The sequence below is a fragment of the Rhinoderma darwinii genome, chromosome 6 (assembly GCF_050947455.1).
Source record: "Rhinoderma darwinii isolate aRhiDar2 chromosome 6, aRhiDar2.hap1, whole genome shotgun sequence".
Taxonomy (NCBI): Eukaryota; Metazoa; Chordata; class Amphibia; order Anura; family Rhinodermatidae; genus Rhinoderma; species Rhinoderma darwinii.
This window is the reverse complement of record NC_134692.1, coordinates 28179733-28194215: the sequence shown is the minus strand read 5'-3', so window position 1 is coordinate 28194215 and position 14483 is coordinate 28179733. Positions and strand designations below refer to the sequence as shown.

At 40.5% G+C, this 14483-nt stretch overlaps 1 protein-coding gene across 3 annotated transcripts in view; it reads left to right on the top strand.

The window, feature by feature from the left end:
* Positions 1-453: 453 nt before the first annotated feature.
* GRB14 (growth factor receptor bound protein 14) overlaps positions 454-14483 on the top strand; it is a 55695-nt gene continuing 41665 nt past the window's right edge. For all 3 annotated transcript variants that reach the window (XM_075829375.1, XM_075829374.1, XM_075829373.1), the window contains exon 1: positions 454-600. In XM_075829375.1, the coding sequence (XP_075685490.1) occupies positions 538-600 (63 nt within the window). In that variant the 5' untranslated portion in view covers positions 454-537. The remainder of the gene's footprint in view (positions 601-14483) is intronic.

Below are 14483 nucleotides of genomic sequence, written 5' to 3'. Positions count from 1 at the left end.
AAATAAGTTCTCCACTTTGGATAATCCCTACCAGTTAGAAAAAGTAACAAGACACCTTCAGAATTCTTTTGGAGTCCTTGGACCTACACAATATTAGGCAGGTGGTTTTAATGCTATGGCTCATTGGTGTATACCTCATTTATCCGGCAATATGACATTGTGTGACACATATGTGACGTTTTACTCTACATACACATCAAGGGTTAACAGTCCTGCCTTCATTCCAATGACTCTAGTTGTCGGAGCAGGACTCTCTAGTCCTGACAATAGAGGCTTTGATATGAAAGATTTGCGGTGAATGTCATCTGCTTTTCTTAAGTATTATAAACAAAAGTATCAGAATGTGCTTCCAAGGACAAAAGAGTAACGCTGGGACGCCTGTGATTGGCTGCGTGCTGGAGCTCTCCCACAGTTACTTTTAATTGGCTTTGAGTATAGTTAGGATCAGAGTCGTTTAGTTGAGCAGTGTTAGTGCCATATGTGACTGCACATCCTGGACTATTACTCCCAGTGTAAACTACTTTATGAAGCGCAAACATGAGTTTGTATGCAAGGAGAGTGACACTGCCAGCGATCACCCCCCTGGTGCTACAGAAGAGGGTAGGACATATTGTTTGTCTTGTTTTAAATCTATGACAAGTTCTGTCAATGATTTTATGGGAGGAATGTAAAGTCACAGCTTTTTATTTACTGTAATAGTTTTAATAGTTGCACTAAATATTCCATTGTAATATTTTTATAATTTGCGATACTATACCTACGCTACTACTTACTCATAGGGCAACTTCTGTATAGGTGTAGCAGAGCTGAGATTGTCATTTGGAACCAATCACAATATGCTATATGGGGTCTTCAGAGAATTATCGGAATCAGGGCTGCAACTATTATGTAAATGTAGCAGAGCTGAGTTTGTTATTTTACACAACTCATATAATGTGTTATGAGTAGACTTCCACCGGACGGCAGGTAAATCTATTGCGTTATTTCAGGACTATTACTGCATGGCCGGGGAAACAGCTAACTCAGCTCTGCTACAGCTCATCATAATATCATTATCTTTTGGTCATGTGATATTCTGGATTTTCCTGACACTGTGTGGCATAAATATATGTCTGACTATCAGAATTCTGGATTAAAAGAATTTCTATATTTTGAAAAGGGAAAAAACTAGTAATAAAATACTGGAATTAAAAATAACACAACATTAATAATGATGTAGCCGTCTTTATCTTGACTTTAAACGCATTAAATACACAGTGGCAAGATCCCTTATTTTTACTTTTTCAATGACTTATCACACAACAAAAGCCATTGATGTCACGCTGCAGCAAGTTATCAGAGTCAAGATAAAGATGGATACATCTGTCTCTTAAAGGGATTTCCCAAAAGAAGTTATGGAAGCTGCTACATCTCCATGAATAGTTGGGGGGGGGGGGAGGGGGCTGCGAAAAACCTGCATATAGAAAATCCTTTAGGCTGGATTCACACACGGCGTTTACCCATGTTTTTTTGGTGGCATTTTTTTGGTGCTAGAGTTTTGTTTTGTTGCATTTTTGTAGCATTTCTAGCATCATTGTATTTTTTTTTTAAAACAGAGCATGCTCTAGGTATAGCCTTTTTTAACCTGCTATTTTTTCCAAAGGCTACTCCATGGGACTTCAAAAACACCAGGAAAAAAGCCTGCACAATATGACACTAAATTTAAAAAAAAACCACAAAAAATGCATATAAACAATGCCATTAAAATGCGTGAAACTCATGGCGTTTTTTACATGCCTTCTAAAACGCTGGGAAAAAGTGTGTGTGTGAAGGAACCCTTACGTTAAATTAAGCTTCATGTGTTCATCACTTAGCCCCTATACACATAGCAATGAACTTTAACAATAACTGATTATTTGTAACAATATGAATGATTCGGAACATGGTTTATGGACTTTTTTACATCTGCGTTCGGTGGTTCCGTTGTTCCATTGTTCCAACCTGGAATATCGTTAATGTCTCCTAATTAAATAATAATTACATATTATGGCCACATCACCCACATTACCCACATTAGCTCACCATAAAGTTCTATAGTAATTTCTGTTTGGTTCAGTAGAACTGAGGAAGATCCAGATATTGCGGCCGTAATGCAAAAGCTAATATGCTGCTGTATTACGGCCGTCTGAAACCAGCCATAGTATGTAAACAGTCTGCGGTCCGGTCTGTAATAAAGTGGCAACAGGAAACATCTTTATGATATTGCTATATGAGCAAACATAGCAGCCTCTATACTATATGTAATATATTGTATGACCCTGTAAAAATTGCTTTTCATATTGATTTTATTTTCTCATTTATTACGATTACTTAGTTGTTACTATTACTGATTTTATTATAGGACATATAATATAGCATAAAGTACATCGTATGCAGCATATGTCATGTAGTAGATAGCCGATAGAACAGGGGCGTTGCTATGGTCTTAAAATATCAGGGGCACAAGCCCCGAGACATATATTTACCCCCCAAAAAATATTTTTTTTGCATACATATCAGAGATAGCATATCTATAAGACTTAGGCCTCATGCACACGACCGTAGCCATGTGCACGGCCGTGATTTTTGCTATGAGCCTGGACCGCAGAACACGGCTGTAATAAGACATGCCCGTTCTTTCTGCGGTCCGGGCTCCTGGGCCATGCATGGACAGTTGAAACCACGGTCGTGTGCATGGCCCCATAGGAATGAATGGGGCCGCAATTCTCCAGTGGATTTTCGGGGAAGTGCGGCTGCAAAAGCACCTTCATGTGCATGGAGCCTAAGGCTCCTATAGCTACACCACTGGATAGAATTGGATGCATTGTCTCAGCAGACAGTATCACACATGATAGGCTTAGATACATGGCCCCAGCAGACAGTATCACACAGGATAGACTTAGGGCTCATTCAGACGAGCGTGATTTTCGTCTGTGTGCTGTGCGTTGATACAACACACAGCACACTGATCTATTGATTTCAATGGGGTTATTGACACATGCGTGTGTCCGTTGCGTGAAACTCAGTGTATGTCCTATATTGGTGCGTTTTCACGAACCTAGTCGCCCATTGAAGTCAATTGGTGCGTGCAAACCACATACAGCACACGGACGCACATCCATGTGCTGTCCGTGTTTCACGCATCAATTACACTAAAAAAAAAAAAGTGCTTGCAAGTGTGTGAAAAACACATGCCACATGCAAAGCACACTGATGCAAAAATGCAACGCACACAGACAGGTTTACGCGTTTTTTTTACGCGTGTAAATCTGTCACACTCGTGTGAATGTAGCCTTAGATACAGGCCCCAGCAGTAAGTATCCTTGTACTGAACATCAGGGGCAAATTTGCCATTTCTGGGGCCGCAAGCATAGTTATGTCTCTTGGGGCTCTAATCAAAGACACCTGTAGAGTTCCCCACACAATCCCCCCTCTATATAGTGTAACAACCCCCCTGTATATAGTGTCTCACCCCCGCAAAGAGAGACAACAGCACTCGGTTTTCAAACAAAATAGTCCAATAATAAAGGGTGCCAGCTGATAGTCTTGATCCAAAGACCATGTAGATATCCCAGAAATAAATCCAGCAGCACTCCGGTAATCAAGGTGAAAAAAAATGTGGTTTATTGTGCCAACATGGCAAGTGCAACGTTTCCGTCCCACCTTGGGACCTTTTTCAAGCATAGTGATACATGCAAATTCAGTGGTTTATATAGTGTGTATCCAATATACATAATCAATCTCATTAAAATAATGAGACTGACATATACATCTGAAAATTGCGTGATAAAAACAATAGAAGAGTATCAGGGTAATATAAATTGATACATAATGTTTTAAAAACAACAATGTCTCACCCTCTGTATATAGTGTTACAACCCCTGTATATAGTGTCACACCCCCTGCATGGTTCCACACACAGTCCCCCTGCCATATATGCCCCTTGTAGACAGTGCCATGCAGTCCCCTGTAGGTAGTCCCACATACCCACCTTGTCTCAGCAGACAGTATGATACATAATAGGCTTAGATACATGGCCCCAGCAGACAGTATCACACATGATAGGCTTAGATACATGGCCCAGCAGACAATATCACACATGATAGACTTAGATGCAGGACCCCAGCAGTAAGTATCCTTGTACTAACATATGTTCACCCCCGACCCAAAAAAATGTGTGTGCGTGTCTGTATATGTGTGTATATGTAAGTGTGTGCATATATATGACCCTTAACTATGGAAAGGATTAGATACATTGGCTCAGCAGACAGTATCACAAACGATAGGATTAGATATAGGGCCCAGCTCGATGACATTGCGGCTCCAGCGCTGGACCCAGGAAAGGTAAGTATAAGAATTGCTTTGTTTTTTTATGTTACTAATTTTTTTGGTGTGTTTGTGTTGTTTTACGTTTGTTGGACTACGTCGGATTCGAGGACTACTTTGATTACGTGTTTTTTATTCTCAATAAAATAGTTAATGAGGATTGTGTGTTTTTTTTTTTATTTCAATAAAATATAGTTTCTATGTTCTTGTATTTTTTTAAACTTTATTACCACCGTCTTAGTAATGGCCGCTGGCTGATTGACAGCATCCATTACTAAGGCGGGGCTTAATGTTAGCGAGTGAAAAAGCTAGCACTAACCCCCATTATTACCCCGGTACCCATGACCACCAGGCGTACTGGGAAGAGCTGAGTACGATCCAGTACCCGAACATCTGTAGTGATGGTCGGGTACTGGGGTGATGGCAGGCTGTTATCATTAGGCTGGGAAAGGCAAAAAACAGTGGGTCATCTCACCCTGGTAATGCTAGCCTGCTGCTGCTATGTTGTATCTGACTAGTTATGAAAAATGGGGGGGGGAGGGCACACGTTTATTCCATTTTTTTTAAAAATGACGTGGGGTCCCCCCCATTTTTGATAACCAGCCAGATACAACATAGCAGCAACAGGCTAGCATTACCAGGGTGGGAAGGGCCATTGTTCTTGAGCTTTCCCAGCCTAATAATACCAGCCTGCGGCCGCCCCAGTACCCGGCCGTCACAACAGTACATTAGTAACACAGGTGGTAGGCTTAGATACAGGGTTCATGTATGATACTGTCTGTTAGACCATGTATCTAAGCCTACCACAAGGCAGGCTTAGATACAGGACCCCAGCAGACAGTAATCTTATACTGTATAGTATACAGTGGTAGGCTTAGATACAGGGCCCATCAGACAGTATCATACATGGCCATGTATCTCGACCTACTGTGTGGTAGGCTTAGATACAGGGCCCATGTGTGATACTGTCTGTTGGACCCTGTATCTAAGCCTACCATATGTTAGGCTTAGATACAGAGCCCCAGCAGACAGTAATCTTATACAGTATAAGATTACTGTCTGTTGGGCCCTGTATCTAAACCTGCAATGTGGTAGGCTTAGATACAGGGCTCATCAGACAGTATCATACATGGTCATGTATCTAAGCCCACCATGTGGTAGGCTTAGATACATGTGCGATACTGGCTGTTATACCCTGTATCTAAGCCTAACACAAGGCAGGTTTAGATACAGGACCCCAGCAGGCAGTAATGTTACACTTACCCTCCTCTTCGGCTCTGGGGGCAGCGGATGTCCCGACACTATCCAGGTCATTATGTAATGGGCGGCGCACAGCGGCGTGACGTTATGACATGAGAAGACGTCAGGACTTCCGCTGCGCTCGGGAAGGAGGATAAGTACAGTGTTATTACTATAGTAATAGCGGCCCATATATTCTCTGACATAGACCTCAGTTACTATAGTAAATTTGCGACCGCAGTAGCGTCAGTTGCTCGGGGATCCCCTGCACCTTGCCAAAGATCCGGGGCTTGGGCCCCGGAGGCCTGGTGCTAGAGATGCCCCTGCTATAGAATATAGAACAACATAGTATATAGAACAACATAGCATATAGTACATACAGATGTACGGATGTAGACATCTTTATCTTGACTGATAACGTGTTGCAGCGTGATGTCACACAACAGAAGCCATTGAAAAGTCATTGAAAAAGTCAAGATAACCCCTTCACGACCACCCAACGTAGATTAACGGGTTGCAAAGCTGGTCGTTGTGCCTGCAGCCCGTTAATCCACGTGTGCTCCTAACAGAGCACACAGGCGCTCCCCGCAGCCCGGCATCTCCCAGTACAGGCTGCTACTAGCAGCCTTAGTACTGGGGGAAAACATCGGGTCGGATCACAGCGGTGATCCGAACTGATTAACCCCTTAATTGCGGCAGTCAATAGTGACCGCCGCATTCAAGTTCTTATAGCAACATCGGCACCCCACTACGCGATTGCGGGGGCCGATTGTTGCGGGGGGGCGATTGCTATGGCAAATGGAAGCCTAACAAAGGCTTCCTATCTGCCGTTACGTTAGCCGATTAGGCCCCGCCCGGAGGCGGAGCCTGATCGGCTTGCTGTCAGTGAACAACTGACAGTTCTAATACATTGCACTACATGAGTAGTGCAATGTATTAGAACATCAAACAAACAGTTGGACCTTCAAGTCCCATAGTGGGACTAACGAAAAGTGTAAAAAAAAGTGTAAAAAAAGTAAAAATAAAAGTTCTAAAAATACAATAAAAGTTTCAAATAATAACACAAAACACAATCGCCCTTTTTCCTTTATCAAGTCATTTATTATTGAAAAAAATAATAAAGCCATACATATTTGGTATCGCAGCGACCGTAACGACCTGAACTATAAAAATATTATGTTATTTATTCCGCAAAGTGAACGCCGTAAAAAAAAACTAAAAAATACTGACATAATTGCTATTTTTTGGTCACTTTGTCTTCCAAAAATTGAAATAAAAGTGATCAAAAAGTCGCATGTACCCAAAAATGGTACCTATAAAAACTATAACTCGTCTCGCTAAAAATAAGCCCTCATACAGCTCCGTCAACGAAAAAATTAAAACCGTTATGGCTCTCACAACTTGGCGACAGAAAAAATCCATTCTCTTTCCAAAGGTTATTTTATTGTGCAAAAAGTTGTAAAACATGAAAAAGTTCTATAACGAAATCGGACTGACCTGCAGAATAAAGGTAACGTGTAATTTATAACGCGTGGTGAACGCTGTATAAAAAGAATTAAAAAAATAATGTCAGAATTACTGTTTTTTGGTCACCTGGCCTCCCAAAAAAAAAAGGATAACATGTGATCAAAAAGTCGCATGTACCCCAAAATGGTACCAATAATAACTACAGCTCGTCCCGCAAAAAAAACAGCCCTCATACCACTACGTCTATGAAAAAATAAAATTAGTTAAGGCTCCAATAAGCCAGGAAATAAAAATATGCAGTTGTGCCGGCCCGAGGGAAACATTTCTTCTGTTTCAAGTGGCGAATTATCAAGGCCCCTAAAATTAGGGAACCAGGAAGGGGAGGGCCCAAACATATCTGCTGAAAGCGACGGTGCCCGTATTATACCAGGGCAACACTTCTCAGCAAAATTCCTCAAACTGCAAAGGTGCGGAGTGTGGACCAAAAGGGGGATAAGAAAGGACACAGTTTATCAGTGCGACACCGGCCTGTGCAGAAAGGATTGTGTCACAGCGTAACACACATCTATGGATCATTTTATTGTTTTTGTTTACCCCATTATTATACCACCTGACTATGCCCCTTATATACTCCGCCCGGCTTACATGTACCCCCACATTATAAACGGAAACACCAGTAAGACTCAATACAAGACTACTACAAGCAAAATCCACACTCCAAAAGCCAAATGGCGCTACCTCCCTTCTGAACCCTACAGTGTGCCCAAACAGCAGTTTACTTCCACATATATGGCATCGCCATACCCGGGAGAACCCTTTTAAAAATTTTTGGGGTGTGTGTCTCCAGTGGCACAAGCTGGGCGCCACATATTGGCATATCTATAGAAAAAAATCCCATTTTCACTCTGCAACATCGAGTGCACACCAATTTCTGCCAATCACCTGTGGTGTTAATATGCTCACTACACCCCTAAGTGAATACCTTGAGGGGTGTAGTTTCCAAAATGGGGTCACTTCTGGGGGGATCCACTGTTTTGGTCCCACAGGGACTTTGCAAATGCGACATAGCGCCCAGAAACCAATCCAGCAAAATCTGTACTCCAAAAGCCAAATGGCGCTCCTTCCCTTCTGAGCCCTACTGTGTGCTCAAACAGCAGTTTATGACCACATATGTGGTACTGCCATACACAGGAGAAGTTGCTTTACAAGTGTTGTGGTGCTTTTTTTCATTTATTTATTGAGAAAATGAAACATTTTCAGCTAAAACTACGTCTTATTGAAGAAAAAGGATTTTTTTTAATTTTCACTGCCCAATTCTAATAAAATCTATGAAACACCTGTGGGGTCAAAATGCTCACTACACCCCTAGATGAATTCCTCAAGGGGTGTAGTTTTGTGAATGGAATCACTTTTGTGGAGTTTCCACTGTACTGGTACCTTAGGAGCTTTGCAATAGTGACATGGTGTCAAGAAACCAATCCAGCAAAATCTGTGCTCCAAAAGCCAAATGGCGCTCCTTCTCTTCAGATCCTTGCCGTGTGCCCAAACAGCAGTTTATGACCACAAATGGGGTATTGCCGTACTCCAGAGAAGTTTCTTTACAAATGTTTGTTTTTTTAAATTCCTTTATTTGTTGAGAAAATGAAAAATTTTGAGCTAAAGCTACGTCTTATTGGAAAAAAAGTATTTTTTTTATCTTCACTGCCGAATTCTAATAAAATCTATGAAACCCCTGTGGGTTCAAAATGCTCACTACACCCCTAGATGGATTCTTCAAGGGGTGTAGTTTCCTAAATGGAGTCACTTTTTTGGTGTTTTCACTGTTTTGGTCCCTTAGGGGCTTTGCAAATGCGACGTGGTCTCCGCAAACCATTCCTGATAAATTTGAGCTGCAAAAACCAAATGTCGCTCTTTCCCTTCTAAGCCCTGCCGTGTGTCCAAACAACCGTTTATCACCACATGTGGGGTACTGTTTTGCTCGGGAGAAATTGCTTTACAAATGTAGTGGTGCATTTTCTCCTTTTAGCCCCTGTGGAAATTAGAAAAAATTAGCTAAACCTACATTTTCTTTGAAAGAATGTAGATTTTCATTTTCACGGCCTACTTCCAATAATTTCTCCAAAAAACCTGCGGGGTCAAAATGCTCACTATACCCCTAGATAATTTCCTCAAGGGGTATAGTTTCCGAAATGGGGTCACTTTTGGGGGATTTCCACTGTTTTGGCGCCGCAAGAGCCTTTCAGACCCGACATGGTGCCTAAAATATTTTCTAATAAAAAAGGAGGCCCCAAAATCCTCTAGGTGTTCCTTTGTTTCTGAGGCCTGTGCTGCAGTCAATAAGTGCACTAGGGCTACATGTGGGGTATTTCTAAAAACTGCAGAATCTGGGAAATAGATATAGAGTTGCGTTTCTCTGGTAAAACTTTCTGTGTTACAAAAAAAAATAGATGAAAAATGAATTTCTGCAAAAAAAAAAAAAAATTGAAAATTTCACATCTACTTTGCCTTAATTCCTGTGAAACATCTAAAGGGTTAAGAAACTTTCTAAATGCTGTTTTGAATACTTTGAGGGGTGAAGTTTTTAAAATGGGGTGACTTATCAAGGGTTTCTAATATATAAGGCCCTAAAATCCACTTCACAACTGAACTGGCCCCTGTAAAAATAGCCTTTTGAAATTTTCTTGAAAATGTGAGAAATTGCTGCTAAAGTTCTATGCCTTGTGATGTCATAGAAAAATAAAAGGATGTTCAAAAAACAATGGCAATCTAAAGTAGACATATGGGGGATGTTAATTAGCAACAATTTTGTGTGGTATTACCATCTGTCTTACAAGCAGATACATATAAATTTAGAAAAATGCTAATTTTTGAAATTTTTCGCTAAATTTTGGTGTTTTTCACAATTAAATACTTAATGTATCGGGCAAATTTTGCCAGTAACATAAAGTCCAATGTCTCACGAGAAAACAATCTCAGAATCGCTTGGATAGGTAAAAGCATTCCGAAGTTATTACCACATAAAGTGAAACATATCAGATTTGAAAAAATTGGCTGCGTCCTGAAGGCCAAAACAGGCTGTGTCCTGAAGGGGATAAAGGATCTTGCCACTGCTTATTTAATACATTAAGGGTATGTTCACACGCACTATTTTCAGATGTAATTCAGGCGCTTTACGCCTCGAATTACGCCTGAAAAAACGGCTTCATTACGTCTACAAACATCTGCCCATTGCTTTCAATGGGTTTTACGATGTTCTATTCCCACGAGGTGTAATTTTACGCGTCGCTGTCAAAAGACGGCGCGTAAAAAGACGCCCGCATCAAATAAGTGCATGTCACTTCTTGGGACGTTTTTGGAGCCGTTTTTGATTGACTCCATTGAAAAAACGCTCCAATAACGTCCGTAAAATACGCCGCAAAAAACGCGAGTAGTTACAAAAACTTCTGAAAATCAGGAGCTGTTTTCAGGCGAAAACAGCTCTGTAATTTCAGACGTATTTGGCGTTTGTGTGTGAACATAACCTAAAAGTCAAGATAAAGACGGCTACATCTGTAGCAATCCTTATCTTGACTCTGATAACTTGCTGTAGCGTTAGAATTTATCACTTATTGTATTTAAGGCGTTAAGAGTCAACATGGCATGTAGAAGATAGCATATAAAACATAAAATATAAGGCAACAGTTTATGGAACATACAGTAGCAAGTAGAAGACAGTACACAGCATATTGACATTAGTACATAGAACATAGCACATAGAACATAGTATATAGAAGATAATGAATAGAATGTATCATGTAGTAAATAGCACATACAATATAGCATATAGAACATAGTAAGTAGAACATAATACATAGAATATAGCATATAAAATAACAGAGTATATAGAACATAGCAAGTAGAAGACAGTACCCAGACATAGCATATAGAAGATAGTACTGAGAACATAGTATGTAGAAGATAATGCATAGAACATAGCATGTAGTACATAGTACATAGAATATAGTATATAGTACGTAGCACATACTGTAGTATATATAAGACAGTACATAGAACAAAGTATCAAGAAGATGACCTGTCTCCAGCAATATTTTGTAGATTGTTTCTTCCTGGAAAGGCATTAAGGCCCCCAATATTTTAATGAATCAAATGTTACAACATCCTGGGGCAGAAAGTTTCATAGTCTCACTTCTCTTACAGTAAAGAATCCTTGTTTATTCTGATAGCAAAAACTTCTTTCCTCTAGTAGTGAATATCTCCTTGTCACAGTTACAGGTATTTACTGTACATAGAATGCAGCATATATAGTACATAGAACAATGTACACAGAACGTAGTATGTAGAAAATGGGACATCGTATATAGAATAAAGATAATAGTACACAGAACATCGTACTAGTACATAGCACATAGCACATATATCATAGCATGCTAAATATAGTGCTTAGAACAATCCCATCATGGTGTATTTAATGTGCTGTCCATGTGTGATAACTCCTGATATTAGTCAGTGGTGTACATAGAGGAGTCAGGGGTTCTAGCAAAGATAAAAATTTGGCCCCTTTCAGGAGCTGCTTGACACCACCTCATTCTTAACCATCTACAACTGAACGTTCTGGTCCCATTTTCATGGCTATGGTACATTTTCTACTTTTTTGTTAGCTAGCATTGCAACACCTGTGGAGACCACATCCCTGTGCATCTTCTAACCACCTTTTAAGGTGAAGGACAAGACAAACCTGGAATGGGCCCCTTCTCTCCAGGGACCTCATAGTAGCTGCCTCTATGCTACATACACCCTACTGTTTAGATGTTCATACAATATTTCTGAAACATTTTACAAAAATATTATAATTGCAATCATACACTTCGAGGAGTAAAGAGTTGGTATTGCAAACTACAAAATAAATATTAATATGGCAGCGAGTCAAGGCACTGAATTTTGATGAGTGTCATTCCAGCCTTAATCACATTCATAGCGCCGGTGCAAAGTATTACAGTTTCCTTTCCATTATTTCAATGGAAGAAAGCTGTAATACTGTGCACCACGGCTACAATGTGATGGCGTTGTACACTATAGAGCTTGCAAGAAATTAAAGGAAAGCAGTGCTCACACCAAAACGCAATTGATATGCACTTTTCCTTGATATTAGACTCACACTGACTGCTCACATGTAACGTCCTCTTCCTATGCCAGAGGTCAGCACAGAAAGAGGAACTGCTGGCAGGAGAGGTAAACGGCGACTAGCGCCAATCATCTCTGTATAATTAGTGTGTTGTAAAATCAGATATTGTTATTGCGCTTTTAGGCTCCTTTTACTGTGTCACAGTAGGTGATATTCACTATCAAAAAAAGCAGTTTATGTTTTTCTGTGTTTACAAGAGCTTTATATGTATTTTTAAGGAGCTCAGGTTTTCTTCAAACCTCAGGTACCTTGCAACCTTCACTCCTTTGTAGCAGGTTGAGAATTAACGAGTACTGCTCATTAATAATGTAACAGGCTAATAGTATACTAGTAATCCTACTACTTAAAGCAGTGGTTAAAGCCTCTGTCTCCCTAGTTATTACCATGCTTCAATCCCCAGCATTCCCTGACATCCGGAGGAAAATGGCTGTCGGCTGCTCATTTCCTTACAGCGGCTTTACCAGGCAAATGTAATATACATGCGGCCATTCAAATGATAATTCCATGTATTTCATGGATGGCCCGATTCCGCAAGAGCAAGAGACACTGTTTGTTAAAGTCTCTTCACTCTGGCTCATAGTGGAGGTCCCAAGCAGGTGATTCCCACTGTGAAATCTATATATGTTAAATGGGCATATGACATATAGGGCATAAGTAAACAGGTGTTGCCCTGATGAGACAACCCCTTTAATGTAGTCAGGACCCCTGTATTATCTGTGTGCAATGGTCTGTTCCCCAACACATCTTTCTCCAACTGATTGAATCATTGTGGAACAAACCACTGCATCAGTTAACAGAGGGGTTCTGACTACACCAATAAACTGTTAGTAAACGGAGATATCTGATATATATATTTTTTTATTCTGTTTTACTGCTATGGGGTGCAACACATAATACAACAAAAAATATATAAGATACATTACAAAATAACTTTTTTTGATCTACTATGTATAATTACTTAATGTTAAGTAAAAGGTGAACCTAAATTTGAAAGGAGCACGTAAGAAACGAAACAAAAAGAAATAGAAAATAAAAATATCCCTTTGAGGTTTTTCCTGTCTTGTCCCACATTTAAATTGGTAGGCATCCAGTTTACCACCCCCTTCTTCTCAGACGAACCTGATCAGACAAAATTCTGTCAGCTTAAAGCTGCAGCACCTCTCCCCCACTTTTTTGTCTGCAATGGAAAACTAGGCTAACAAAATGTTCCAGAATGGAGGGGATTAAGAGTATGGCCTCATGCACACGTTTTTGCGGCCACAATTCACTCGCAAATCTCCGGGTGAATTGTGGACCCGTTCATTTCTATGGGCATCGGCTGGGAGCCCAGACCACAAAAAGATAGGACATGTCATTATACGGTCCTCATTTGCATTGAATTCAATGTGTGCACAGTCCGCAATCACGGGCCGTGCACATGGCTACGGTCGTGTGCATGGGGCCTCTGGGAACACTTGTTTTATCTACCAGATATTTTTTGTTCCAAGAGCTTTTAAACAGTCCTGCAAATATTGTAGGCGAGTTGTTGTTATTTCTCCATTATTAAGTTTGGTGTCCCTTTAATAAGCAGACAGGATCTGCCACACTCCTGAGCCTCGTGTCTTTAATTTCCTCATACAACTCAAATGAAATACAACTAGTGCCAGCATATTATTAAACATGTCTTTACCCAAGTTATTCATAACAAGTCACGAGAGATGATCTTAGGTTGACAAAAAAGAACTAGCTACATTTTGAGAAACACAGTTATTTTATCCGTGGCAACTAATCAAGAACAAGGTTCATTATAATCTACGTCTAGCTTGACTAAAGGCACTCTTAAACCTTATCCACATGGGTTCAAGTCAAAGTTCTCAGGGGCTCCTTCTACTGTATCTACTTTGCCTAATTCATGCTATCCTCAGGACCTGCATGGAGCATTGCCAGGATTTGTCTGGTCATCTGTGTAAAACTCTGTTCTCTCTGCTAGATATAATAGGTACTGGCAGCAGCATATCTAAAAGCTCATGGGCCCTGGGGAAAATGGTCAGCTTGGGTCCCCTGCAGCTTCGCTGGTAGTCCATGGAGGTGAAGGGGGTAATAGTAATATCTCTGGGGACTGACAATAGTTAAGTGGTTAATGGTAACAGTCCTGGTTGTCTAGAGTGGTGAAGGGATAAACATTAACATCCCCAGAGGTATAAGGTAGGTCAAAGCATTTATACCTACTTCCCTGCCAGTCTAGGGTATTAAAAGGTGCAATGCCAACATC